The 27,876-nt window shown below is 47.2% G+C and overlaps 2 protein-coding genes across 2 annotated transcripts; both read right to left on the reverse strand.

Moving 5' to 3' along the window:
• Window positions 1-443: 443 nt before the first annotated feature.
• LOC144609625 (phospholipase A and acyltransferase 3-like) lies at window positions 444-10,801 on the reverse strand. The gene is made up of 4 exons (XM_078428123.1): window positions 10,741-10,801; window positions 3,245-3,361; window positions 2,850-3,115; window positions 444-545 (listed from the first exon to the last, which is right to left on the reverse strand). Exons 1-4 carry the CDS (start codon window positions 10,799-10,801, stop codon window positions 444-446), a joined length of 546 nt encoding a protein of 181 aa, XP_078284249.1.
• A 911-nt stretch (window positions 10,802-11,712) lies between these two features.
• LOC144609449 (phospholipase A and acyltransferase 3-like) lies at window positions 11,713-22,566 on the reverse strand. The gene is made up of 4 exons (XM_078427927.1): window positions 22,334-22,566; window positions 14,569-14,674; window positions 14,174-14,439; window positions 11,713-11,846 (listed from the first exon to the last, which is right to left on the reverse strand). Exons 1-4 carry the CDS (start codon window positions 22,346-22,348, stop codon window positions 11,748-11,750), a joined length of 486 nt encoding a protein of 161 aa, XP_078284053.1. The 5' UTR covers window positions 22,349-22,566; the 3' UTR covers window positions 11,713-11,747.
• Between the last annotated feature and the right edge of the window lie 5,310 nt (window positions 22,567-27,876).

The raw sequence follows: 27,876 nt of genomic DNA on the forward strand, positions 1-27,876 counted from the left end.
GTTGGATTTAGATTCTTGTGGCGAGCTCGCTGCTCTCTCAAAACCCTCAAGATTCCCTTCTGCCTCTTTTCTACTGCTCTCCCCTTGTCTCACCGTATGGCACACCAGTGCCCAGAATCCCATTCCCTCCCCATATGTCCACCCTGCTTGTGTACCACCATAACAATAGACAATAGGCAACAGACAATAGGTGCAGGAGTAGGCCATTCGGCCCTTCGGCCCAAAATAACCAAGGTAGGCTTGGTGTGAAGTGGGTTGGCTTTGAAATCTGTCTTCCTGTATCACAGCAGTGCTGTGATCAAATTTAATAAACCCTGTGAGGGACTGAAGAAAGATACTGTAGTAGAGTTCCCACATATCAACAGTGACCACAATTCAGTCAATGGGTTAATTAAATGCTTTAATTAGGAATCCAGCACTCTGTTATTCATGAGACATCGTTTTCAATAACGCCTCAAATTCGAAAGAAAGTGAAAAATGACACCGACAATGGAAACTGCAGTGGCGATGACCCCAAAATCAATAACAAGGTTTGCACCATCAGCCTGTGGAAGAAAGTAAAAATGTTCCAAGTGAATGTGTGATCCCAACATGCCATCAATGACATGACATCTGGTGATGGTGGTGCCAACTATAGCACTCCCAAATACGGGACAAGGTGACGTCACCGCCCCCGCGCCCCACGTGACCTCACCCAGCCAGCGGCCACGTGCTCCCGCTCCACCAATGCGGTCGCCCGGGCCGGGAGCCAGGTTGCTACGCAACCTCCGTTAGGCGAACACACTCGGCCCCGCTCCCCGAACACACTCTGTTAGCCTACACTGTCTGGACGTACAGTGTCCGGGCTTACAGTGGCCCTCGGGCCTACATTGTCCGGGCTTACAGTGTGTCCCCCGGGTCTAATATGGGACAAGGGTGGTCCCGTACGGGGCAAACAAATTTAACCCAAAATACGGGATGACCTGGCTAATACGGGACAGTTGGCAATCTTAATCATGTCCCATACATGAGGAGAGTCAACTGGAGGCCAAAGTCATTTCAGGCCACTCAATGGCTTTATGTCCACGTTATTATCTGAATGAGGGAATTGATGGCTTTGAGGCCAAGTTTGTGGATGATATGAAGATAGGTGGAGGGGCAGGTAGTGTTGAGGAAGTAGGGAGGCTGCAGATGGACTCCCACAATAGAGGGTAGGAGAGTAGGCAAAGAAATGGCAAATGGAATACAGCATAGCGAGATGTATGGTCATGCACTTTGGTAGAATGAATAAAGGCCTAGACCACTTTCTAAATCGGAAGAGGATTCTGAAATTGGTGGTGCAAAGGGACTTGGGAGTGTTGTGGAGAATCTCCAAAATGATCATTTGCATTTTGAGTGTTGATGGTTGTAAGAACTTGTGGCAGGATCTTGATCGGTCGGCTAGGCGGGCTGAGGAATGGTTGATGGAATTTAATACAGAGAAATGTGAGTTGTTTCATTTTGGGAAGTCTAACATGCGCAGTGAATGGTAGGGGTCTGGGGAATGTTGTAGAGCAGAGGGATCAAGGAGTGCAGGAACATAGTTCCTTGAAGATGGAGTCGCAGGTCGATAGGGTGGTCAAAAAGGCTTTTGGCACATTGGCCTTCATCAGTCAGAGTATTGAGTATAGAAGATGGGAGGTCATGTTGCAGTTGTATAAGATGTTGGTGAGGCCGCGTTTAGAATATTGTGTTCCATTCTGGGTATCATGTTATAGGAAAGATGTTGTCTAGCTGGAAAGGGTATAGAGAAGATTTACGATGATGTTGCCAGGACTTGAGGGTGTGAGCTATGGGGAGAGGTTGAGTCGGCTAGGAGCGCAGAAGCGCTTGGAGCGCAGAGGGATGAGGGGTGATCTTATATAAAATCATGAGAGGAATAGGTCGGGTAGATGCACAGAGTCTCTTGCCCAGAGTAGGTGAATCGAGAACCAGAGGACATAGGTTTAAGGTGAAGGGGAAAAGATTTCATAGGAATCTGAGGGTGTATGGAATGAGCTGACAGAGGAGGTCGTTGAGGCAGGGACTATCGCAACGTGTAAGAAACAGTTAGACAGGTACCTGGATAGGACAGGTTTGGAAGGATATGGGCCAATAGCAGGCAGGTGGGCAAGTGTAGCTGGGATATGTCGGACGGTGTGGGCAAGTTGGGCCACAGGGCCTGTTTTCACATTGTATGACTCTGAGTCAGCAGTGAGGAAGCCAAATGCAATGTTAGCATTCATTTTGAAGGGACTAGAATATAAAAGCAAGGATGTAATGCTGAGGTTTTATCAGGTGCTGGTGAGGCCACGTTTGGAATATTGTGAGCGGGTTTGGGGCCCATATTTGAGGAAGGGTGTTCTGGTTTTGGAGAGGATCCAGAGAAGGTTTGCGAGAATGATCCCAAGAATGATTGAGTTAATGTACGATGAGCACTTGAAACCTGTCAGCCTGCACTCGCTGGAGTTTAGATGGATGAGGGGGGGGAACCTCATTGAAACCTACCAGATAATGAAAGGCCTGGATAAAGTGGATGTGGAAAGGACGTTTTCAGTAGTGGGAGAATCTTGGACCAAAGGTCACAGCCTCAGAAAATTTAAATGGAGATGAGGAGGGATTTCTTGAGCCAATGGGTGGAGAATCTGTGGAATTCATTGCCACAGACGACAGTGAAAGTCAAGTCATTGGGTAGAGATTGATAGGTTCTTGATTAGGTTGGGCATCAGATATTATGGGGAGAAGGCAGGGGGATGGGTTTGACTGGGAAAAACACATCTTTGAATGGCCGTGTAGACTCGATGGGTCGAATGGCCTAATTCTGCTCCTATGTCTTATGGTTCTGCACTTACCTGGTACGAAACATCTTTACCATATCGAAGTGAATTTACAAAATGTTCACAGTTTTGTTTTAGAGGACTGTAATTCACTTTCCGTCCAACGCTCTCTTTAGCCCTGTTTATTATCTTGTCCACGGTTATTGCTTTAAATCTTGTGTCCGAGCTGTTGTTGACATAGTAGGGATCAGTTCCAGCTACCTTAGTGAGAGGCTCCCTCTTTACCTCAGCACATTCTGTCGAGCTAGAGAACTGAACACTCACATCTCCACTCGCTCCATCTAGAATAGATATTAAAGGGTTTTTATCAGGTCTGACAGTATCCCTGGTACGGCTTGAATAACACGTAGGCAGAGAAGTCTTTAATGCAAAACATGTTAAATAAGAGAAAAAAAGTGAACAGCCTTTACCTGAGGTTAAATGTATGACCTCTCCACCTCCAATGTAGATGGCCCAGTGTGTATACACGTTTCGAGGGATTTCAATCAAATCTCCAGGTTTTGGTTTTAAGGCAGACTGGAAACAAGATAGAGGTCACGTTAGAAATCAACACCAGCTATTAAACAATGTAGTTATAGTTTCATCGTATCATACAGCGTGGACACAGGCCCTTCGGCCCAACTTGCCCACACTGTCCAACATCTCCCACCTGCCTGTGTATGGCCCTTATCTATCTAAACCTGTCCTATCCATGTACCTGTCTAAATGTTTCATAAACATTGTCATAGTACCTGCTAAACATTGTGACAATATCTGATGTTTGTAGTTATTTGGATTTTTATGGTTAGGGTTTAAATACAATAATTCATTTATCTTTTGTACCTGCAGGAGTGCAAATCAAATCTGTGCATATTGTTCTTGTGATTGTTTTTTAGCCTTAATATTTACCTGGTGAATCTGTGCGGGAGTGTATCCAAGATTGTGGTGTCCAGGGTGGAACTAATTGAGATAAATCTGCCAATTATACTGTAAGATAATTTCTGCTTGTGATCCAGCCCTCTTGAGATAAAGGTCAATATTTCACTTATATTTTTTATTTTGTCAGTCGATCTTCACTTGTCCAGGTAGAGAAATCACTGCATCTGTCGGCTGATCAACAAATCTCAGCATCTTGTCAGAGAACGTACTGATCTCTGGTGATTTGGGGCTGAGGGTAGTGAAAGGGGGGTGGGTAAAATGGGGTAGGATGAGGCCGCCCAGGATTTACAGAGTGCCTGAAGCAGTTTTCATGAGGGAACAGTTAATAGGAGATGGCTTAAATAAGAGAAAATAGAAGGCTGAGGAAACAGAAACCTATGTGGAGCTAAAAGAGACGAGGACACACACAGTTATAGAGTCATTGAGTGATACAGTGTGAAAACAGGCCCTTCGGCCCAACTTGCCCACACTGGCCAACAATGTCCTTGCTACCCTAGTCCCACCTGCCTATGCTTGGTCCATATCCCTCCAAACCTGTCCCACCCATGTACCTGTCCAACTGTTTCTTAAATGATGGGATTGTCCCAGCCTGAACTACACCCACCACCCTCTGTGTGGAAAAAGGTGCCTCTCAGATTCCTATTAAATCTTTTCCCCTTCACCTTGAACCTATCTGGCAACAAAAGCAAGATGAGGAATAAAATGTAAATATGTTTTATTTAATTTTAGATTGGTGTTTGATCCTGGCTTTGGGCAATGAATTAGTGCAGCCACCTTTGTTAGAAATGGATGTTGTTTTAATTTGTGCACCACCTTGGTTCGGTCGGGAGGTGCTGGGGAGTGTGTTTACCTTCTCCAACACAAACATTAGCAGTGATCAAATAAATGCGGGTGTGAATTCAGTGTTTGTGGATGTCAAACCCAACTTGTTTGTGCATTTCATGACCTTTTTCCACATTCAGTTGTTAATCATTTCCAACTGCCTAATTGTTCTTGCATTTCATTGAGAAAATTGCAACTAGATCTTTTTGTCTCATTCTTTTTTTTTAAATGCCCCGTTACTTTTCCACGTCTGCCTCTCTGACCCTCTGAAGACCCCTTGACAAAGATGCAAAATGTTGGCTCAGACCAGAAGGTTTCCGTTTATTTCATATTTATCCGAAGTTAACGGCTGGGAAAGTGTTAAACAAAGGGAGCAAGGAGTTAAAGTGTCTATAGTCAGTCAGAGAGTAGCGCAAACAGGAGTTTACTCTCACAGGATATGCCTGACGTAAGCGATGGAGATCTTTTCAGGAAGCCAGTTGAACATGAAAGTGAAAGAAACTCAGAAGTTTTGATGCATTATAAATAGGTATTTCAACTTTTGAACTTCCCGTTAAGCAGCTTGAGAGAGACCGCTTGGGAAATCTCTCAAATTTACTGGAAACGAAGGCTGATCTGCAGGAGGATTTTCCCAAAGATCCTAAAAACCTGCAATTGGGCCACATTGCCTGCTTTGCCGCTATCAATTGTCTTTAAAATCAGAGTCTGGGTGGTTTTTGGTCGTTCTCCGAGGATGGACGACTGTGGGACCTGGGCTTAACAGAGTGTGGTCTGGGTCCACTGGTGAGGAAGGCCAGGAGGAGGGGGTGTGAGTCGGTGCAGACTTAGCACACAAACAGGTGGTCACACAGGTACATGAACCCAGATGCACAAATCCACCCACACAGGGCTACCGATAAACAATCTCGCCCACATCCTTTTCCTCGGCTCCCCCTTCCCTTGTCCACCTTGTTCCTAGAGTTGCCAACTGTCCCGTATTGGCCGGGACATCCCTTATTTTGGGCTAAATTGTTTTGTCCCATATGGGACCGCCCTTGTCCCGTATTAAGCCCGGGGGGGCGCTGTAGGGCCCAGACGCTGAAGGCCCCGACATTGTAGGCCTGGGGGGGCGCTGAAGGCCCCGACACTGTGGGTTCCGACAATTTAGGTCCCGACACTCTAGGTTTCCGACATTTTAGCTCTGGACAGTTAAGCCCCTTAGGCCCCGGCGTCGCCTAACGGAGGTTGCCTAGCAACCCGCCTCCCAGCCCGGTTGGTCGCCATTGATGGAGCGGGAGCATGTGGCCGCTGGCTGGGTGAGGTCACGTGGGGCGGGGGTTGGTGACATAGAAACATAGAAAATAGGTGCAGGAGTAGGCCATTCGGCCCTTCGAACCTGCACCGCCATTCAATATGATCATGGCTGATCATCCAGCTCAGTAACCTGTACCTGCCTTCTCTCCATACCCCCTGATCCCTTTAGCCTAAAGGGCCACTTCTAACTCCCTCTTAAATATAGCCAATGAACTGTCCTCAACTACCTTCTGTGACAGAGAATTCCACAGACTCACCACTCTGTGTGAAGAAATGTTTTCTCATCTCGGTCCTAAAAGACTTCCCCCTTATCCTTAAGCTGTGACCCCTGGTTCTGGACTTCCCCAACATCGGGAACAATCTTCCTGCATCTAGCCTCTCCAACCCCTTAAGAATTTTATATGTTTTTATAAGATCCCCCCTCAGTCTTCTAAATTCCAGTGTGTACAAGCCGAGTCTATCCAGTCTTTCTTCATATGAAAGTCCTGCCATCCCAGGGATCAATCTGGTGAACCTTCTCTGTACTCCCTCTAAGGCCAGAATGTCTTTCGTCCGATTAGGAGACCAAAACTGCACACAATACTCCAGGTGCGGTCTCACCAAGGCCCTGTACCACATCACCTTGTCCCGTATTTGGGAGTGAGGAAGTTGGCAACCCTACTTGTTCCCCACCCTTTATAAACAAGTAGACTGTTGGGAATGCTCAACAGGTGACTGTGGACAAGGGTCATGAAATGCACAAACAGATTAGGCTGTGATCTCTGCAGACACTGAATTCACATACGTGTTTATTTGATCACTGCTCATGTTTGAGTGGGAGAAGGTAGACACACATCCCCATCACCACCACCGAACCACAGTGGTGCAAGGCTTAGGTCAAGATCAATTTATTGTTGTTAAGATACAGTGAAATTTGTGTTAGCGTACAGCCATACTATGATTATGATCAGAACATTCATTTTGAACAAAAGAGGCCGCACTAATTCAGTGTCCAAAGCCAGGATCAAACGATACGATCGAACTTTATTCATCCCAGGAGGGAAATTGATCTGCCAACAATGATAAAACACTTCTCCTGGACTGCAACCTTGACGTGGTGGAGAAGCTTGCGTACTCTGGTGATCCTGTGAGCTATGCCGGATGGGGTTTTATATCCCTGGCAGGTTCAACCAAACCGGACAGGTCATGGGTGAGGAAACAGACGAAGCAGTCCCTGGTCCTCCAGGTTGGGGGTTGGTTGTGGGGTTAACTCCCCCACCCTGGAAAAATGTGTGAGTTACAGAAACATTGACGAATGAAACCTGCCACAAACGTCACCCGGCAAGCCCTTAAATGGAAACCCCAAGGAAAGAGGAAACGAGGTCCCCCCAGGAACAGCTGGAGAAGAGGTGTCCAGGCAGAAATGTCTGGGAGTGGGCTCAACTGGGGAGACCTCGAAAGAACCGCCAACAACCGAGTGAGGTGGAGGACATTTGTCAATGGCCTATGCTCCCTAGAGGAGCCAGGGGCTTAACAAGAAGAAGAAGAAGAACAGTCATAAAACACAAGATACTGCACATGAAACAAGAAATTAAAGTGACAATAGACAATAGGTGCAGGAGGAGGCCATTCGGCCCTTAGAGCCAGCACCGCCATTCAATGTGATCATGGCTGATCATTCTCAATCAGTACCCCGTTCCTGCCTTCTCCCCATACCCCCTGACTCCGCTATCCTTAAGAGCTCTATCCAGCTCTCTCTTGAATGCATTCGGAGAATTGGCCTCCACTGCCTTCTGAGGCAGAGAATTCCACAGATTCACAACTCTCTGACTGAAAAAGTTTTTCCTCATCTCAGTTCTAAATGGCCTACCCCTTATTCTTAAACTGTGGCCCCTTGTTCTGGACTCCCCCAACATTGGGAACATGTTCCCTGCCTCAACCCCTTAATAATCTTATACGTTTCGATAAGATCTCCTCTCATCCTTCTAAATTCCAGTGTATACAAGCCTAGTCGCTCCAGTCTTTCAACATATGATAGTCCCGCCATTCCGGGAATTTACCTAGTAAACCTACGCTGCACGCCCTCAATAACAAGAATATCCTTCCTCTAATTTGGAGGCCAAAACTGCACACAGTACTCCAGGTGCGGTCTCACTAGGGCCCTGTACAACTGCAGAAGGACCTCTTTGCTCCTATACCCAACTCCTCTTGTTATGAAGGTCAACATTCCATTGGCTTTCTTCACTGCCTGCTGTACCTGCATGCTTCCTTTCAGTGACTGATGCACTAGGACACCCAGATCTCGTTGTACGTCCCCTGTTCCTAACTTGACACCATACAGATAATAATCTGCCTTCCTATTCTTACCACCAAAGTGGATAACCTCACACTTATCCACATTAAACTGCATCTGCCATGCATCCGCCCATTCACACAACCTGTCCAAGTCACCCTGCAACCTCATAGCATCTTCCTCACAGTTCACACTACCACCCAGCTTTGTATCATCTGCAAATTTACTAATGGTACTTTTAATCCCTTTATCCAAGTCATTAATGTGTATTGTAAATAGCTGCGGTCCCAGCACCGAGCCTTTCGGTACTCCACTAGTTACTGCCTGCCATTCTGAAAGGGACCCATTTATCCCCACTCTTTGCTTTCTGTCTGTCGACCAATTTTCTATCCATGTCAGTACCCTACCTCCAATACCATGTGCTCTAATTTTGCCCACTAATCTCCTATGTGGAACCTTGTCACAGGCTTTCTGAAAGTCAAGGTACACCACATCCACCGGCTCTCCCCTGTCAATTTTCCTGGTTACATTCTCAAAGAATTCCAGAAGATTAGTCAAGCATGATTTCCCCTTCGTAAATCCATGCTGACTCGGAACAATCCTGTTACTACTATCCTAATGCTCCGCAATTTCATCTTTTATAATTGACTCCAGCATCTTCCCCACCACTGATGTCAGATTAACTGGTCTATAATTTCCCGTTTTCTCTCTCCCTCCTTTCGGCAGCTCAGGAAGCTTGACTTGCTTTCAATTTTAGTCTCAAGCTTCCTGGGCGGTTCCACAGATCAGTGATTGTTAATTTGAGCGAGCAGAATTAATGCGATTTAAAAATGTGAGATGCGTGATAAAGACTCGCTCGCTCGGACGATCCAGTTGGCAGACCGGGCGCAAATGTTCGGTGAAACGGCCGCCGAGTCTAAGCTTGGTCTCACGAAGTAGAAGTGTCTCACAGGGAACAGCGGATGCAGTAGATGAGATGAGATGAGGTGCACGTGAACCTCTGCCTCACCTGGAAGGTCTGCTGCAATCCCTCAATGGGCGGTGAGAGGGGTGAAACGTGCTTCTCAGCTATAATGGAGTTGTCTAATAACTTGGGTTGCCAAATATCTCACTCCCAAATAAGGGACCAGGTGACGTCACCACCCAGCACCCCACGTGACCTCACCCAGCCAGCGGCCACGTGCTCCCGCGCTACCAATGGCTGCCACCTGGGCCGGGAGGCGGGTTGCTACGCATCCTCCTGTCAGGCGGCGCCCAGGCCTCTGGACCTACACTGTCCGGGCCTATACTGTCCGGACCTACACTCTCCGGACCTACAATGTCTGGACCTGCACTGTCGGGGCCTACACTCTCCGGACCTACACTGTCGGGGCCTACAACGCCCCCCAGGCCTAATACGGGACAATTGTGCTCCCATACGGGACAAACCAATTTAGCTCAAAATGGTGACTTGGACAGGTTGTGTGAGTGGGCGGATGCATGGCTGATGCAGTTTAATGTGGATAAGTGTGAGGTTATCCACTTTGGTGGTAAGAATAGGAAGGCAGATTATTATCTGAATGGTGTCAAGTTAGGAAAAGGTGACGTACAACGAGATCTGGGTGTCCTAGTGCATCAGTCACTGAAAGGAAGCATGCAGGTACAGCAGGCAGTGAAGAAAGCCAATGGAATGTTGGCCTTCATAACAAGAGGATTTGAGTATAGGAGCAAAGAGGTCCTTCTGCAGTTGTACAGGGCCCTAGTGAGACTGCACCTGGAGTACTGTGTGCGGTTTTGGTCTCCAAATTTGAGGAAGGATATTCTTGTTATTGAGGGCGTGCAGCCTAGGTTTACTAGGTTAACTCCCGGAATGGCGGGACTATCATATGTTGAAAGACTGGAGCGACGAGGCTTGTATACACTGGAATTTAGCAGGATGAGAGGGGATCTTATAGAAACATATATGATTATTAAGGGGTTGGACATGTTAGAGGCAGGAAACATGTTCCCAATGTTGGGGGAGTCCAGAATCAGGGGCCTCAGTTTAAGAATAAGGGGCAGGCCATTTAGAACGGAGATGAGGAAAAACTTTTTCAGTCAGAGAGTTGTAAATCTGTTGGATTCACTGCCTCAGAAGGCAGTGGAAGCCAATTCTCTGGATGCTTTCAAGAGAGAGCTAGATAGAGCTCTGAAGTATAGCAGAGTCAGGGGGTATGGGGAGAAGGCAGGAACGGGGTACTGATTGAGAATGATCAGCCATGATCACATTGAATGGTGGTGCTGGCTCGAAGGGCCGAATGGCCTACTCCTGCACCTATTGTCTATTGTCTATTATCTAAAATATGGGATGTCCCGGCTAATACGGGACAGTTGGCAACCCTACTGATAACATCCCCCTTGCCAGGCAAACAGGCTCACTTTGAGTAACAAGTAGCCCATCAGACAGCTGCAAAATCATTGTGTTAACCTGTTCTTCTAAGGGACTACTGAGATGGGTGAGTGAAGCCTATTTTCAGTACGAGGGAGGATAGCTAGTTTTAAAACTTAGCCGACTGTTTGTAGATTTAGGAAGAAGCACAGGCTTATGGTTATACGTGTATCCCGCTTACAAGCTCATCTTACCTCTCGTCGGATCGGGGTCCAGCATGGTGCTAGCACCTTCCATGTTCTCCAGACCAGCCATTGCAAGCCAGTGTCTCTGACACACAGAATTCAATGAGGCTCGTTGTTTTATTGGAGAAACAAGGAACTTTTCATGTGGGTTTACAAAAAAAGACATAAAGTGCTGGAGTAACTCAGTAGGTCAGGTAGCATCTCTGGAGAACATGGATTGGCGACGTTTCACAGAGTGCTGGATTAACTCAGCGGGTCAGGCAGCATCTGTGGAGAACATGGATGGGTGACGTTCCACAGAGTGCTGGAGTAACTCAGCGGGTCAGGCAGCATCTCTGTAGAACATGGATAGGTGACGTTTCATACAGTGTTGGAGGAACTCAGCGGGTCAGGCAGCATCTGTGGAGAACATGGATAGGTGACGTTTCAGGTCGGTTTGAGAATAGGGTCCCGACCGAAAATGTCACCTATCCATGTTCTCCAGAGATGCTGAGCCTGCGCTTGGTCTCGCCATCTCAAAGGCTGATGGTTTACATTTCCTGTTCTTGGATTCTGGATACCACTGACAGAGTTGGATTTAGATTCTTGTGGCGAGCTCGCTGCTCTCTCAAAACCCTCAAGATTCCCTTCTGCCTCTTTTCTACTGCTCTCCCCTTGTCTCACCGTATGGCACACCAGTGCCCAGAATCCCATTCCCTCCCCATATGTCCACCCTGCTTGTGTACCACCATAACAATAGACAATAGGCAACAGACAATAGGTGCAGGAGTAGGCCATTCGGCCCTTCGGCCCAAAATAACCAAGGTAGGCTTGGTGTGAAGTGGGTTGGCTTTGAAATCTGTCTTCCTGTATCACAGCAGTGCTGTGATCAAATTTAATAAACCCTGTGAGGGACTGAAGAAAGATACTGTAGTAGAGTTCCCACATATCAACAGTGACCACAATTCAGTCAATGGGTTAATTAAATGCTTTAATTAGGAATCCAGCACTCTGTTATTCATGAGGCATCGTTTTCATTAACGCCTCAAATTCCAAAGAAAGATAAGAATGCCACCGATAATGGAAGCTGCAGTGGTGAAGATCCCGCCACCAATAACACGGTTTGCAACATCAGCCTGTGGAAGAAAGTAACGTCTAGTCATGGATTCTACAGTAAAAATGTTCCAAGTAAATGTGTGATCCCAACATGCCATCAATGACATGACATCTGGTGATGGTGGTGCCAACTATAGCACTCCCAAATACAGGACAAGGTGACGTCACCGCCCCCGCGCCCCACGTGACCTCACCCAGCCAGCGGCCACGTGCTCCCGCTCCACCAATGCGGTCGCCCGGGCCTGGAGCCAGGTTGCTACGCAACCTCCGTTAGGCGAACACACTCGGCCCCGCTCCCCGAACACACTCTGTTAGCCTACACTGTCTGGACGTACAGTGTCCGGGCTTACAGTGGCCCTTGGGCCTACAGTGTCCGGGCTTACAGCGCCCCCCGGGTCTAATACGGGACAAGGGCGGTCCCGTACGGGGCAAACACATTTAGCCCAAAATACAGGATGTCCTGGCTAATACGGGACAGTTGGCAACCCTAATCATGTCCCATACATGAGGAGGGTCAACTGGAGGCCAAAGTCATCTCAGGCCCCTCAATGGCTTTATGTCCACGTTATTATCTGAATGAGGGAATTGATGGCTTTGAGGCCAAGTTTGTAGATGATATGAAGATAGGTGGAGGGGCAGGTAGTGTTGAGGAAGTAGGGAGGCTGCAGATGGACTCCCACAATAGAGGGTAGGAGAGTAGGCAAAGAAATGGCAAATGGAATACAGCATAGCGAGGTGTATGGTCATGCACTTTGGTAGAATGAATAAAGGCCTAGACCACTTTCTAAATCGGAAGAGGATTCTGAAATTGGTGGTGCAAAGGGACTTGGGAGTGTTGTGGAGAATCTCCAAATTGATCATTTGCATTTTGAGTGTTGATGGTTGTAAGAACTTGTGGCAGGGCCTTGATCAGTCGGCCAGGCGGGCTGAGGAATGGTTGATGGAATTTAATACAGAGAAATGTGAGGTGTTTCATTTTGGGAAGTCTAACATGCGCAGTGAATGGTAGGGGTCTGGGGAATGTTGTAGAGCAGAGGGATCTAGGAGTGCAGGAACATAGTTCCTTGAAGATGGAGTCGCAGGTCGATAGGGTGGTCAAAAAGGCTTTTGGCACATTGGCCTTCATCAGTCAGAGTATTGAGTATAGAAGATGGGAGGTCATGTTGCAGTTGTATAAGATGTTGGTGAGGCCGCGTTTAGAGTATTGTGTTCCATTCTGGGTATCATGTTATTGGAAAGATGTTGTCTAGCTGGAAAGGGTATAGAGAAGATTTACGAGGATGTTGCCAGGACTTGAGGGTGTGAGCTATGGGGAGAGGTTGAGTCGGCTAGGAGCGCAGAAGCGCTTGGAGCGCAGAGGGATGAGGGGTGATCTTATATAAAATCATGAGAGGAATAGATCGGGTAGATGCACAGAGTCTCTTGCCCAGAGTTGGTGAATCGAGGACCAGAGGACATAGGTTTAAGGTGAAGGGGAAAAGATTTAATAGGAATCTGAGGGTGTATGGAACGAGCTGACAGAGGAGGTCGTTGAGTCAGGGACTATCGCAACGTGTAAGAAACAGTTAGACAGGTACCTGGATAGGACAGGTTTGGAAGGATATGGGCCAATAGCAGGCAGGTGGGCGAGTGTAGCTGGGATATGTCGGACGGTGTGGGCAAGTTGGGCCACAGGGCCTGTTTCCACATTGTATGACTGAGTCAGCAGTGAGGAAGTCAAATGTAATCATTTTGAACGGACTAGAATATAAAAGCAAGGATGTAATGCTGAAGTTTGATCAGGTGCTGGTGAGGCCACGTTTGGAATATTGTGAGCGGGTTTGGGGCCCATATTTGAGGAAGGGTGTTCTGGTTTTGGAGAGGATCCAGAGAAGGTTTGCGAGAATGATCCCAAGAATGATTGAGTTAATGTACGATGAGCACTTGAAACCTGTCAGCCTGCACTCGCTGGAGTTTAGATGGATGAGGGGGGGGAACCTCATTGAAACCTACCAGATAATGAAAGGCCTGGATAAAGTGGATGTGGACAGGACGTTTTCAGTAGTGGGAGAATCTTGGACCAAAGGTCACAGCCTCAGAAAATTTTAATGGAGCTGAGGAGGGATTTCTTGAACCAATGGGTGGAGAATCTGTGGAATTCATTGCCACAGACGACAGTGAAAGTCAAGTCATTGGGTATTTTTAAGGCAGAGATTGATAGGTTCTTGATTAGGTTGGGCATCAGATATTATGGGGAGAAGGCAGGAGGATGGGTTTGACTGGGAAAAACAGATCTTTGAATGGCCGTGTAGACTCGATGGGTCGAATGGCCTAATTCTGCTCCTATGTCTTATGGTTCTGCACTTACCTGGTACGAAATATCTTTACCATATCGAAGTGAATTTACAAAATGTTCACAGTTTTGTTTTAGAACATTGTAATGCACTTTCCGTCCAACGCTCTCTTTAGCCCTGTTTATTATCTTCTTCACGGTTATTGCTTTAAATGTTGTGTCTGAGCTGTTGTTGACATAGTAGTGATCAGTTCCAGCTACCTTAGTGAGAGGCTCCCTCTTTACCACAGCAAATTCTGTCGAGCTAGAGAACTGAACACTCACATCTTCACTCGCTCCATCTAGAATAGATATTAAAGGGTTTTTATCAGGTCTGACAGTATCCCTGGTACGGCTTGAATAACACGTAGGCAGAGAAGTCTTTAATGCAAAACATGTTAAATAAGAGAAAAAAAGTGAACAGCCTTTACCTGAGGTTAAATGTATGACCTCTCCACCTCCAATGTAGATGGCCCAGTGTGTATACACGTTTCGAGGGATTTCAATCAAATCTCCACGTTTTGGTTTTAAGGCAGGCTGGAAACAAGATAGAGGTCACGTTAGAAATCAACACCAGCTATTAAAAAATGTAGTTATAGTTTCATCGTATCATACAGCGTGGACACAGGCCCTTCGGCCCAACTTGCCCACACTGTCCAACATCTCCCACCTGCCTGTGTATGGCCCTTATCTATCTAAACCTGTCCTATCCATGTACCTGTCCAAATGTTTCTTAAACATTGTCATAGTACCTGCTAAACATTGTGACAATATCTGATGTTTGTAGTTATTTGGATTTTTATGGTTAGGGTTCAATACAATAATTCATTTTATCTTTTGTACCTGCAGGAGTGCAAATCAAATCTGTGCATATTGTTCTTGTGATTGTTTTTTAGCCTTAATATTTACCTGGTGAATCTGTGCGGGAGTGTACCCAAGAATGAGGTGTCCAGGGTGGAACTAATTGAGATAAATCTGCCAATTATACTGTAAGATAATTTCTGCTTGTGATCCAGCCCTCTTGAGATAAAGGTCAATATTTCACTTATATTTTTTTATTTTGTCCGTCGATCTTCACTTGTCCAGGTAGAGAAATCACTGCATCTGTCGGCTGATCAACAAATCTCAGCATCTTGTCAGAGAACGTACTGATCTCTGGTGATTTGGGGCTGAGGGTAGTGAAAGGGGGGGGGGTAAAATGGGGTAGGATGAGGCCGCACAGGATTTACAGAGTGCCTGCAGCAGTTTTCATGAGGGAACAGTTGATAGGAGATGGCTTAAATAAGAGAAAATAGAAGGCTGAGGAAACAGAAACCGATGTGGAGCTAAAAGAGACGAGGACACACACAGTTATATAGTCATTGAGTGATACAGTGTGAAAACAGGCCCTTCGGCCCAACTTGCCCACACTGGCCAACAATGTCCTAGCTACCCCAGTCCCACCTGCCTATGCTTGGTCCATATCCCTCCAAACCTGTCCCACCCATGTACCTGTCCAACTGTTTCTTAAATGATGGGATTGTCCCAGCCTGAACTACACCCACCACCCTCTGTGTGGAAAAAGGTGCCTCTCAGATTCCTATTAAATCTTTTCCCCTTCACCTTGAACCTATCTGGCAACAAAAGCAAGATGAGGAATAAAATGTAAATATGTTTTATTTAATTTTAGATTGGTGTTTGATCCTGGCTTTGGGCAATGAATTAGTGCAGCCACCTTTGTTAGAAATGGATGTTGTTTTAATTCGTGCACCATCTTGGTTCGGTCGGGAGGTGCTGGGGAGTGTGTCTACCTTCTCCCACACAAACATTAGCAGTGATCAAATAAATGCGGGTGTGAATTCAGTGTTTGTGGATGTCAAACCCAACTTGTTTGTGCATTTCATGACCTTTTTCCACATTCAGTTGTTAATCATTTCCAACTGCCTAATTGTTCTTGCATTTCATTGAGAAAGTTGCAACTAGATCTTTTTGTCTCATTCTTTTTTTTTAAATGCCCCGTTACTTTTCCACGTCTGCCTCTCTGACCCTCTGAAGACCCCCTGACAAAGATGCAAAATGTTGGCTCAGACCAGAAGGTTTCCGTTTATTTAATATTTATTCGAAGTTAACGGCAGGAAAAGTGTTAAACAAAGGGAACAAGGAGTTAAAGTGTCTATAGTCAGTCAGAGTAGCGCAAACAGGAGCTTACTCTCACAGGATATGCATGACGGAAGCGATGATCTTTTCAGGAAGCCAGTTGAACATGAAACTGAAAGAAACTCAGAAGTTTTGATGCATTATAAATTGGTATTTCAACTTTTGAACTTCCCGTTAAGCAGCTTGAGAGAGACCGCTCGGGAAATCTCTCAAATTTACTGGAAATGAAGGCTGATCTGCAGGAGGATTTTCCCAAAGATCCTAAAAACCTGCAATTGGGCCACATTGCCTGTTTTGCCGCTATCAATTGTCTTTAAAATCAGAGTCTGGGTGGTTTTTGGTCGTTCTCCGAGGATGGACGACTGTGGGACCTGGGCTTAACAGAGTGAGGTCTGGGTCCACTGGTGAGGAAGGCCAGGAGGAGGGGGTGTGAGTCGGTGCAGACTTAGCACACAAACAGGTGGTCACACAGGTACATGAACCCAGATGCACAAATCCACCCACACAGGGCTACCGATAAACAATCTCGCCCACATCCTTTTCCTCGGCTCCCCCTTCCCTTGTCCACCTTGTTCCTAGAGTTGCCAACTGTCCCGTATTGGCCGGGACATCCCTTATTTTGGGCTAAATTGTTTTGTCCCATATGGGACCGCCCTTGTCCCGTATTAAGCCCGGGGGGGCGCTGTAGGGCCCAGACGCTGAAGGCCCCGACATTGTAGGCCTGGGGGGGCGCTGAAGGCCCCGACACTGTGGGTTCCGACAATTTAGGTCCCGACACTCTAGGTTTCCGACATTTTAGCTCTGGACAGTTAAGCCCCTTAGGCCCCGGCGTCGCCTAACGGAGGTTGCCTAGCAACCCGCCTCCCAGCCCGGTTGGTCGCCATTGATGGAGCGGGAGCATGTGGCCGCTGGCTGGGTGAGGTCACGTGGGGCGGGGGTTGGTGACATAGAAACATAGAAAATAGGTGCAGGAGTAGGCCATTCGGCCCTTCGAACCTGCACCGCCATTCAATATGATCATGGCTGATCATCCAGCTCAGTAACCTGTACCTGCCTTCTCTCCATACCCCCTGATCCCTTTAGCCTAAAGGGCCACTTCTAACTCCCTCTTAAATATAGCCAATGAACTGTCCTCAACTACCTTCTGTGACAGAGAATTCCACAGACTCACCACTCTGTGTGAAGAAATGTTTTCTCATCTCGGTCCTAAAAGACTTCCCCCTTATCCTTAAGCTGTGACCCCTGGTTCTGGACTTCCCCAACATCGGGAACAATCTTCCTGCATCTAGCCTCTCCAACCCCTTAAGAATTTTATATGTTTTTATAAGATCCCCCCTCAGTCTTCTAAATTCCAGCGTGTACAAGCCGAGTCTATCCAGTCTTTCTTCATATGAAAGTCCTGCCATCCCAGGGATCAATCTGGTGAACCTTCTCTGTACTCCCTCTAAGGCCAGAATGTCTTTCGTCCGATTAGGAGACCAAAACTGCACACAATACTCCAGGTGCGGTCTCACCAAGGCCCTGTACCACATCACCTTGTCCCGTATTTGGGAGTGAGGAAGTTGGCAACCCTACTTGTTCCCCACCCTTTATAAGCAAGTAGACTGTTGGGAATGCTCAACAGGTGACTGTGGACAAGGGTCATGAAATGCACAAACAGATTAGGCTGTGATCTCTGCAGACACTGAATTCACATACGTGTTTATTTGATCACTGCTCATGTTTGTGTGGGAGAAGGTAGACACACATCCCCATCACCACCACCGAACCACAGTGGTGCAAGGCTTAGGTCAAGATCAATTTATTGTTGTTAAGATACAGTGAAATTTGTGTTAGCGTACAGCCATACTATGATTATGATCAGAACATTCATTTTGAACAAAAGAGGCCGCACTAATTCAGTGTCCAAAGCCAGGATCAAACGATACGATCGAACTTTATTCATCCCAGGAGGGAAATTGATCTGCCAACAATGATAAAACACTTCTCCTGGACTGCAACCTTGACGTGGTGGAGAAGCTTGCGTACTCTGGTGATCCTGTGAGCTATGCCGGATGGGGTTTTATATCCCTGGCAGGTTCAACCAAACCGGACAGGTCATGGGTGAGAAAACAGACGAAGCAGTCCCTGGTCCTCCAGGTTGGGTGTGGGGTTAACTCCCCCACCCTGGAAAAATGTGTGAGTTACAGAAACATTGACGAATGAAACCTGCCACAAACGTCACCCAGCAAGCCCTTAAATGGAAACCCCAAGGAAAGAGGAAACGAGGTCCCCCCAGGAACAGCTGGAGAAGAGGTGTCCAGGCAGAAATGTCTGGGAGTGGGCTCAACTGGGGAGACCTCGAAAGAACCGCCAACAACCGAGTGAGGTGGAGGACATTTGTCAATGGCCTATGCTCCCTAGAGGAGCCAGGGGCTTAACAAGAAGAAGAAGAAGAACAGTCATAAAACACAAGATACTGCACATGAAACAAGAAATTAAAGTGACAATAGACAATAGGTGCAGGAGGAGGCCATTCGGCCCTTAGAGCCAGCACCGCCATTCAATGTGATCATGGCTGATCATTCTCAATCAGTACCCCGTTCCTGCCTTCTCCCCATACCCCCTGACTCCGCTATCCTTAAGAGCTCTATCCAGCTCTCTCTTGAATGCATTCGGAGAATTGGCCTCCACTGCCTTCTGAGGCAGAGAATTCCACAGATTCACAACTCTCTGACTGAAAAAGTTTTTCCTCATCTCAGTTCTAAATGGCCTACCCCTTATTCTTAAACTGTGGCCCCTTGTTCTGGACTCCCCCAACATTGGGAACATGTTCCCTGCCTCAACCCCTTAATAATCTTATACGTTTCGATAAGATCTCCTCTCATCCTTCTAAATTCCAGTGTATACAAGCCTAGTCGCTCCAGTCTTTCAATATATGATAGTCCTGCCATTCCGGGAATTTACCTAGTAAACCTACGCTGCACGCCCTCAATAGCAAGAATATCCTTCCTCTAATTTGGAGGCCAAAACTGCACACAGTATTCCAGGTGCGGTCTCACTAGGGCCCTGTACAACTGCAGAAGGACCTCTTTGCTCCTATACCCAACTCCTCTTGTTATGAAGGTCAACATTCCATTGGCTTTCTTCACTGCCTGCTGTACCTGCATGCTTCCTTTCAGTGACTGATGCACTAGGACACCCAGATCTCGTTGTACGTCCCCTGTTCCTAACTTGACACCATACAGATAATAATCTGCCTTCCTATTCTTACCACCAAAGTGGATAACCTCACACTTATCCACATTAAACTGCATCTGCCATGCATCCGCCCACTCACACAACCTGTCCAAGTCACCCTGCAACCTCATAGCATCTTCCTCACAGTTCACACTACCACCCAGCTTTGTATCATCTGCAAATTTACTAATGGTACTTTTAATCCCTTTATCCAAGTCATTAATGTGTATTGTAAATAGCTGCGGTCCCAGCACCGAGCCTTGCGGTACTCCACTAGTTACTGCCTGCCATTCTGAAAGGGACCCATTTATCCCCACTCTTTGCTTTCTGTCTGTCGACCAATTTTCTATCCATGTCAGTACCCTACCTCCAATACCATGTGCTCTAATTTTGCCCACTAATCTCCTATGTGGAACCTTGTCACAGGCTTTCTGAAAGTCAAGGTACACCACATCCACCGGCTCTCCCCTGTCAATTTTCCTGGTTACATTCTCAAAGAATTCCAGAAGATTAGTCAAGCATGATTTCCCCTTCGTAAATCCATGCTGACTCGGAACAATCCTGTTACTACTATCCTAATGCTCCGCAATTTCATCTTTTATAATTGACTCCAGCATCTTCCCCACCACTGATGTCAGATTAACTGGTCTATAATTTCCCGTTTTCTCTCTCCCTCCTTTCTTAAAAAGTGGGACAACATTAGCTACCCTCCAATCCACAGGAACTGATCCTGAATCTATAGAACATTGGAAAATGATCACCAATGCGTCCACAGTTTCTAGCGCCACCTCCTTAAGTATTCTGGGATGCAGACCATCAGGCCCTGGGGATTTATCAGCCTTCAGTCCCATCAGTCTACCCAACACCATTTCCTGCCTAATGTGGATTTCCTTCAGTTCCTCTGTCACCCTAGGATCTCTGCCCACTAGAACATCTAGGAGATTGCTTGTATCTTCCTTAGTGAAGACAGATCCAAAGTACCGGTTCAACTCGTCTGCCATTTCCTTGTTTCCCTTAATAAATTCCCCCGCTTCTGTCTTCAAGGGACCCACATTGCCTTGACTATTTTTTTCCTCTTTACATACCTAAAAAAGCTTTTACTATCCTTGGCTGTTATTGGCTAGTTTACTCTCGTACCTCATTTTTTCTCCCCGTATTGCCTTCTTAGTCATCTTCTGTTGCTCTTTAAAAGAGTCCCAATCCTCTGGCTTCCCACTCTTCTTTGCTTTGTTGTACTTCTGCTCTTTTATTTTTATGTTGTCCTTGACTTCCCTTGTCAGCCACAGGTGTCTCTTACTCCCCTTAGAATCTTTCCTCCTCTTTGGGATAAATTGATCCTGCAACTTCTGCATTATTCCCAGGAATACCTGCCATTGCTGTTCCACCGTCTTCCCTGCTAGGGCCTCCTTCCAGTCAATTCTGGCCAGCTCCTGCCTCATGCCTCTGTAATCCCCTTTGCTATACTGTAATACTGACACTTCCGATTTTCCCTTCTCCCTCTCAATTTGTAGAGTAAAACTTATCATATTGTGATCACTGCATCCTAATGGCACTTTTACCTCGAGTCCCCTTATCAGATCAGGTTCATTACACAACACTAAATTCAGAATTGCCTTCTCCCTAGTAGGCTCCAGTACAAGCTGTTCTAAGAATCCATCTCGGAGACACTCCACAAACTCTCTTTCCTGGGGTCCATTACCAACCTGATTTTCCCAGTCTACCTGCATGTTGAAATCTCCCATAACCACCGTAGCATTACATTTGCCACATGCCAATTTTAGCTCCTCATTCAACTTGCACCCTATGTCGAGGCTACTGTTTGGGGGCCTGTAGATAACTCCCATTAGGGTCTTTTTCCCCTTACAATTCCTCATTTCTACCCATACTGATTCTACATCTCCTGATTCTATGTCACCCCTTGCAAGGGAGTGAATATCATTCCTCACCAACAGAGCGACCCCACCCCCTCTGCCCACCTGTCTGTCTTTTCTATACGTTGTGTACCCCTGAATATTCAGTTCCACTTTATTTCTTATACTTCGCGCATTTAAATACAACACTTTTATTTCCGTATTCACCTCCCCTCTCACACCGGTCACAATTGGCCTTGACCTTACTCTCTTATCCCTTCTAGAACTTCCCTCCCCATTCATTCGAGAGTCCTTTGCAATTTCTCCTGTATTTGCTTCCCCTTTCACTCCATCTACATATTCCCAGTTTGTCAACCCCTCCCCCCCACTATTTAGTTTAAAGCCACACTTGTAGCACAAGTAGTGACGAGTGGAAAAGATTGGGGATGTGCAAAGATTTAGGTGGGGGGGGGGGGAGGGTAGCACCAAACAGAAAAGAATATACCATATTTTCTTGCCCTTGATGCCAGATATCTGAGTGGCCTTGTCTCTTTTATCTCTATCTCGCTCTCTTTTTTCCTAAGTTGTTCGCCTTGTTTACCACCCCATCTCCTCACTGGCTCCCACCGTCCCCCTCCATCCCAGAACTGACATCTCCACTCACTGTCCCTTTTGGTCCCTTTACCCTCTGATGTCCTGGACTGAGAATGTCCGCCAAATGTTTGCCGGTGCCTGATCAACTCCACCCTGGCATCAACTCCATCCTGGCATCAGCTGCCACGTCCCCTGAAGACCACATATGAACAAGAAAAAGCTCAGGAAAATGCCCCCCAGCCACATCGCGTGCGGCCCGCAGTCAGCAGACCCCAGTCTCACACGGCTCTGGGTGGAGGTTGTTGAGCCTCAGACATTTTCTGACTGATGGAGACAATATGTCTGAGCATCGATAGCCAGCAGCTGCCCAGTGACCAGAGCTGAGATTAAAGATTACCTTTCGATGGTTCATGTTCACTTGGTGAGTTTGTACTGCCTCTGATGTTCACCACACCCGCAGATCAGAATGTAGAAAACTATTTGTCTCTCGTCTGAGTTCTCAGCTTCAGTACGTCAGCTCTCAGGTCGAGTCCAAGAATTGCTTTCAATTCTAGTTGCGAATATCCTGGGCGGGTCCAATAGTGAAAGTTTTATGGATTGGAGACTTTCAATTGAGTAACCCGTCTCGGGGAGGATGGGGTCTGTAGAAATCTTTTGTGAATTGGTCAGTGTGGACTATGTTAAACTAGTTTCCCTCCTGGAGGGGAAAGGGGGGGGATATGTGTTACTTCTGTGATAGATTGGATGCGAGTGTGAGACCTCAGAACTTTCTTGTGAAAGTGAAACTCGAGTAGCTGCTTCTGAAACCGCAGGGGGGGAAGGGAGAGGGGGAGAGGGGGAGAGGGAGAGAGGGAGAGAGAGAGAGAGAGAGAGAGAGAGAGAGAGAGAGAGAGAGAGAGAGAGAGAGAGAGAGAGAGAGAGAGAGAGAGAGAGAGAGAGAGAGAGAGAGAGAGAGAGAGAGAGAGAGAGAGAGAGAGAGAGAGAGAGAGAGAGAGAGAGAGAGAGAGAGAGAGAGAGAGAGAGAGAGAGAGGTTAATGGTTTTATTTTCTCTGTAACCATGGGAATTGTATTAGAATTGTAATTGGTCCTTGATTTTATCTGTTACACCCTTCCTTTCTGTATAAAAAGTAAACAATCATGGAAAAGTTGTTCTTTCCCTCTCCGCAGTTGAGATCTTTTCAGACACTAGCATTGTATCTGGATATCCTTACGGGAAGAACCCCACTGTGGAATAAATCTGTTGTACTCATTCAATATACGCATATTATTCAGGCTGAAGGTAAAGAACTCGGATTGTCAGACCAGTTGCCGGCCGGGGAGTCTTCCCCGGGGCCGTGAGCGGGCGAGGGGGTTGAGGAAATGGGAGAGGGAGACACTGACCCCGGCCCCGGGCAGCCAGAGCGTCGGCCACAACGAGCTGTGGACCCGTTGGGTGGCAACCTCTCCTGCCTCGGCAGCGACGGCCATCTTGTTTGACCCTCTGCCGCCGTGCTGCGCCACGGGGGGAAGGTCAGGTACGGGGCACACCGGGACGGACTCCGGTCCTCCCGCTGGTCTTCCCAGCGGGGGGGGGGGGGGGAGCGCGTTTAAGAAAGTTTATTAAGTAAATCATTTTTAAAAAAGTAACAAAAGTCAATTTATTGAGCCCATGGGGGAATGGTGAGTAGGGTGGGCCTAAAATTGCCGCGCTATCGTGTACCGTGTGGGATCAATGGGGGCACAAACAAACGGCACAAACATACGGAGGAACGAACAAACATACAGAGGAACAAGCAAAACATACAGGGGAACAAACAAGATGAGAGTTTTAGTAACATATAGATAAGAGCAGAACCTGGCCATTCGGCGCATCAAGTCTACTCTGCCATTCAATCATGGCTAATCTATATTTCCCTTTCAACCCCATTCTCCTGCCTTCTCCCCAAAACCCCTGACACCCGTACTAATCAAGAATCTATCTATCTCTGCCTTATACGCTCGGAATACGCTCCGATCTTTATCAATGGGGACAGTGTGGAGAGAGTGTCCAGCTTCATGTTTCTGGACACTCACATTTCGGAGGATCTCACATGGTCCACTAACACCGCTGCGCTGGTCAAGAAGGCACAGCAACGACTATTCTACCTGAGAACACTGAAAAAGTCTGGTCTGCCCCAACAGCTGCTTACGACCTTCTACCGCTGCACCATAGAGAGCATCCTAACGCATGGCATCCCTGTGTGGTACCTCAGCTACACGGAGGCAGAGAGGAGAGCTCTTCAGCAGGTAGTCCATAGAGCTCAGAAGACCATCGGAACACAGCTACCAGCCTTGGAGGACATCTACAACACACGATGCCTCGGAAAAGCCACCAGCATCCACAAAGACTCTTCACACCCCTGCAACAGTCTGTTCGAAATTCTACCATCGGGCAGACGCTACAAGGCCTTCTACGCCCGCACCTCCAGACTCAAGAACAGCTTCATCCCCAGGACCATAGCTGCCATGAACCGGTCCTGCTGAGCCAGATGGTCACATCGCACAGTGAACCGGCACAGATCTACTTGCACTTTATTCTGTTTTTAAACTGTTTCTAATTTTGTTTCACTGCATTGTATAAATTTATACTGATTATCTAATTAATTTATTGCATTGTAGGGAAGGCGCATTCCAAATCTCGTTGTACCCCTGTACAATGAGAATAAAGATATATTGTATTGTATTGTGTAAACATTCAGCCATTAAGAATGTAAAATACACAACAAAAATTCACGCTAAGGGACTTTAGACAATAGTAATAATAATAATAATAATAATAATAATAATATTCATTTATTGTCATTGCAACGAGTACAACGAAATTAAAAAATAGCCAATCCTGACGGTGCGTAAAAACATATATGCAATAAATGCAAAAACAAATAAATACAATTATATTAAGTACAAAAGATTTTTTAACAGTGTTGCCTAGTGCAGAAGGCAGTGTTCAGTTCTCGTATGGCCCTGAGGTAAAAACTGTTCTTAAGTCTGTTTGTTCGGGATTTGATCGACCTGAAACGTCGACCAGAGGGCAGATGAACAAACAGACGGTGGCCGGGGTGGGATGGATCTTTTATTATTTTGCCTGCTCTACCTAGGCAGCGTAGGCTGAACAGGTGCTCCAGGGAGGGCAGTGAGCAGCCGATGATCTTCTGGGCCGTCGTGATGACCCTCTGAAGGGCCTTCCTGTCCTTTTCTGAGCAGCTGGCATACCATGTGGTTATACAGTATGCCAGCACACTCTCGATGGAGCAGCGATAGAAGGACATCATGAGCTTCTCCTGCAGGTTGGTTTTCCTGAGGATCCTCAGGAAGTGGAGTCTCTGCTGTGCCTTCTTCACTGTGGTGATGGTGTTGGTAGACCAGGTAAGATCCTCTGCGATGTGCGTACCCAGGAACCTGAAAGTGGGTACCCTTTCCACACAGACCCCATTGATGTAGAGTGGGTCGTATTCTACACTGGTTTTCCTGAAGTCAATTATAAGTTCCTTTGTTTTGGAGGAGTTCAGGACAAGATTGTTCACAGAACACCATGCTGCCAGCCTTTGGATTTCATCCCTGTAGGCTGTCTCATCTCCTCCTGAGATGAGTCCAACCACAGTCGTGTCATCCGCGAACTTGATGATGGTGTTGGTGGGATGGGTGGGGGCGCAGTCGTGAGTGTAGAGGGAGTAAAGGATGGGGCTCAACACACAGCCCTGTGGTGAGCCGATGCTCAGTGTAATGGTGGAGGAGAGGTGAGGGCCTATTTTGACGGTCTGGGGGCGGTTGGTCAGGAAGTCCTTGATCCATTGGCAGATGGTTTGGGAAAATCCAAGGTCAGAAAGTTTGGTGACCAGTCTGCTCGGGATGACCGTGTTAAAGGCAGAGCTGATGTCGAGGAAGAGCATCCTCACATAGCTCCCCTGGTGTTCAAGGTGGGTCAGTGCAGTGTGAAGAGCAGTGTCGATGGCATCCCCTGTAGACCTATTTGCTCTGTAGGCAAACTGGTATGGGTCGAAGGTGGGTGGGAGGCTGGCTTTGATGTGCTGCAGGACCAGTCTCTCGAAGCACTTTGTGATGACCGGTGTGAGTGCTACCGGACGGTAGTCGTTAAGGCCGCTGATGACAGACTTTTTCGGCAGTGGGATGATTGTGGCGGACTTCAGGCAGGGAGGGATGGTGGATTTTAAAAGGGACAGGTTGAAGATTTTTGTGAAGACAGATAATTGGTCTGCACATTCCCTCAGCACTCTGCCCGTCACACCATCGGGGCCTGCAGCTTTCCTGGGATTCACTGCTCTGAGCACGCGCTTAACATCATACTCCTGCACAGTGAAGGTGTTGCTGTCAGGTGCTGGAGAGGGTGTTATGTCTGCCACTGCAGCTTTCACCTCGAAACGAGCAAAGAAACAGTTAAGTTCCTCTGCCAGCGAGGCGTCGCCGTCGGCAGTCGTGCGGTTGCTGGTCTTGTAGTTGGTGATGTGCTGGATGCCTTGCCATACCCGCCGTGGGTCATTGTTGGTAAAGTGGTCCTCAATCTTCCTCTTGTAGGACGCTTTGGCATCCTTGATGCCTCTCTTCAGGTTGGTTCTAGCAGCACTGTATAGAGCTCTATCACTAGACCTGAAGGCGGTGTTACGGTCCTTGAGGAGAGACCTGACATCCTTTGTCATCCAGGGCTTCTGATTGGGATACAACCGGATACGTTTGTCGACGGTGACATTGTCAACACAGTTTTGGATGTAGCAGAGTACAGTTGATGTATACTCCTCCAAGTCCTGATCCTCAAAAATATCCCAGTTGGTCCTTTCGAAGCAATCCTGCAGCTGCGAGGAAGCTCCTTCAGGCCATGTCTTAACAGTCTTTATGGTGACTGGAGCTTTCCTCCTGAGTGGGGTGTATGCTGGAGTTAAGAATATGGACAGGTGATCTGACTGCCCCAGGTGTGGTAGTGGTGCTGACCTGAAACCCTTCTTAATATTTGAATAAACCTTGTCTAGTGTGTTTTTCCCCCTGGTAGCACATCTTCAAGTTTCGGGAGAACTGACTTTAGGTCTGCATGATTGAAGTCCCAGGCTATGATGTGGGCTGCTTCTGGATATGTGCACTGTTGTGAGTTTATTGCACCGAGCAGGTAGCCTAAAGCTGTGCTAGCGTTAGCATTCGGTGGGATGTAGACTGCTGTTACTATAACCCCTGTAAATTCACGAGGAAGGTAAAAAGGCCTGCATTTAACTGTTAGGAACTCCAGATCAGGAGAACAATGGCTATCTATGATTTGGATGTTAGTGCACCAGTTGTTGTGCACGTAAATGCATAACCCCCCCCCCCCCCCTTGCTCTTACCGGAGTCGATGTTTCTGTCCCAGCGAAACGCTGTACGCCCGGCTAGCTCAATGGCTCCGTCTGGGATAAGTGGATGAAGCCATGTCTCTGTTACTAAGAGAATGCAACAGTCCTCCACGAGTTTGTTTGCTGATATCTGTAGTTTTAGTTCGTCCATTTTGTTGATGATGGATCTGGCGTTGGTGGGAAACATGCTGGGTAGCGGTGGTTTGTGTGGCTGTCTCTTTAGCTTGGCAAGTACCGGCGTCCTCGCTTTTGCTTCCTGTTTCTCCTCCGCCTTCGACGCCTGTTCGCGCCGACAACTATCCACGGAGAGCCCGGTGTCCTGGCTATCTCTTCCGGTATATTTCGTGGGTGTAGCAATTCGCTCGTAAGGTCCCGATTGCACTGGAATCCTATGATCAGAAGATCCTTTTGGTTGTAAGTAGGATTTGCCTGATTTGCCTGATTTGCATGACTAAAATTGACTAACAGACATAACACAGATAACACACATAAAAAGCACCGAAAGGGAGAGCTGTGAGCCGCTGCGTCCGTGCGCGCCGCCATCTTGCTCGAATCCCCGCCATCTTGCTAGACAATAGACAATAGGTG

Source organism: Rhinoraja longicauda, chromosome 34 (genome assembly GCF_053455715.1).
Source record: "Rhinoraja longicauda isolate Sanriku21f chromosome 34, sRhiLon1.1, whole genome shotgun sequence".
Taxonomy (NCBI): Eukaryota; Metazoa; Chordata; class Chondrichthyes; order Rajiformes; family Arhynchobatidae; genus Rhinoraja; species Rhinoraja longicauda.

What these genes read in the sequence shown, in the direction of transcription:
- LOC144609449 (XM_078427927.1), bottom strand. An exon ending in GGTCATACATTTAACCTCAG is followed by an intron (nt 14,440 to 14,568) that starts GTAAAGGCTGTT and finishes TATCTATTCTAG; the next exon opens with ATGGAGCGAGTGAAGATGTG. An exon ending in GTAAAGATATTTCGTACCAG is followed by an intron (nt 11,847 to 14,173) that starts GTAAGTGCAGAA and finishes TTTCTTCCACAG; the next exon opens with GCTGATGTTGCAAACCGTGT.
- LOC144609625 (XM_078428123.1), bottom strand. Translation starts at nt 10,801, where the DNA reads ATGGCTGGTCTGGAGAACATGGAAGGTGCTAGCACCATGCTGGACCCC. An exon ending in GGTCATACATTTAACCTCAG is followed by an intron (nt 3,116 to 3,244) that starts GTAAAGGCTGTT and finishes TATCTATTCTAG; the next exon opens with ATGGAGCGAGTGGAGATGTG. An exon ending in GTAAAGATGTTTCGTACCAG is followed by an intron (nt 546 to 2,849) that starts GTAAGTGCAGAA and finishes TTTCTTCCACAG; the next exon opens with GCTGATGGTGCAAACCTTGT.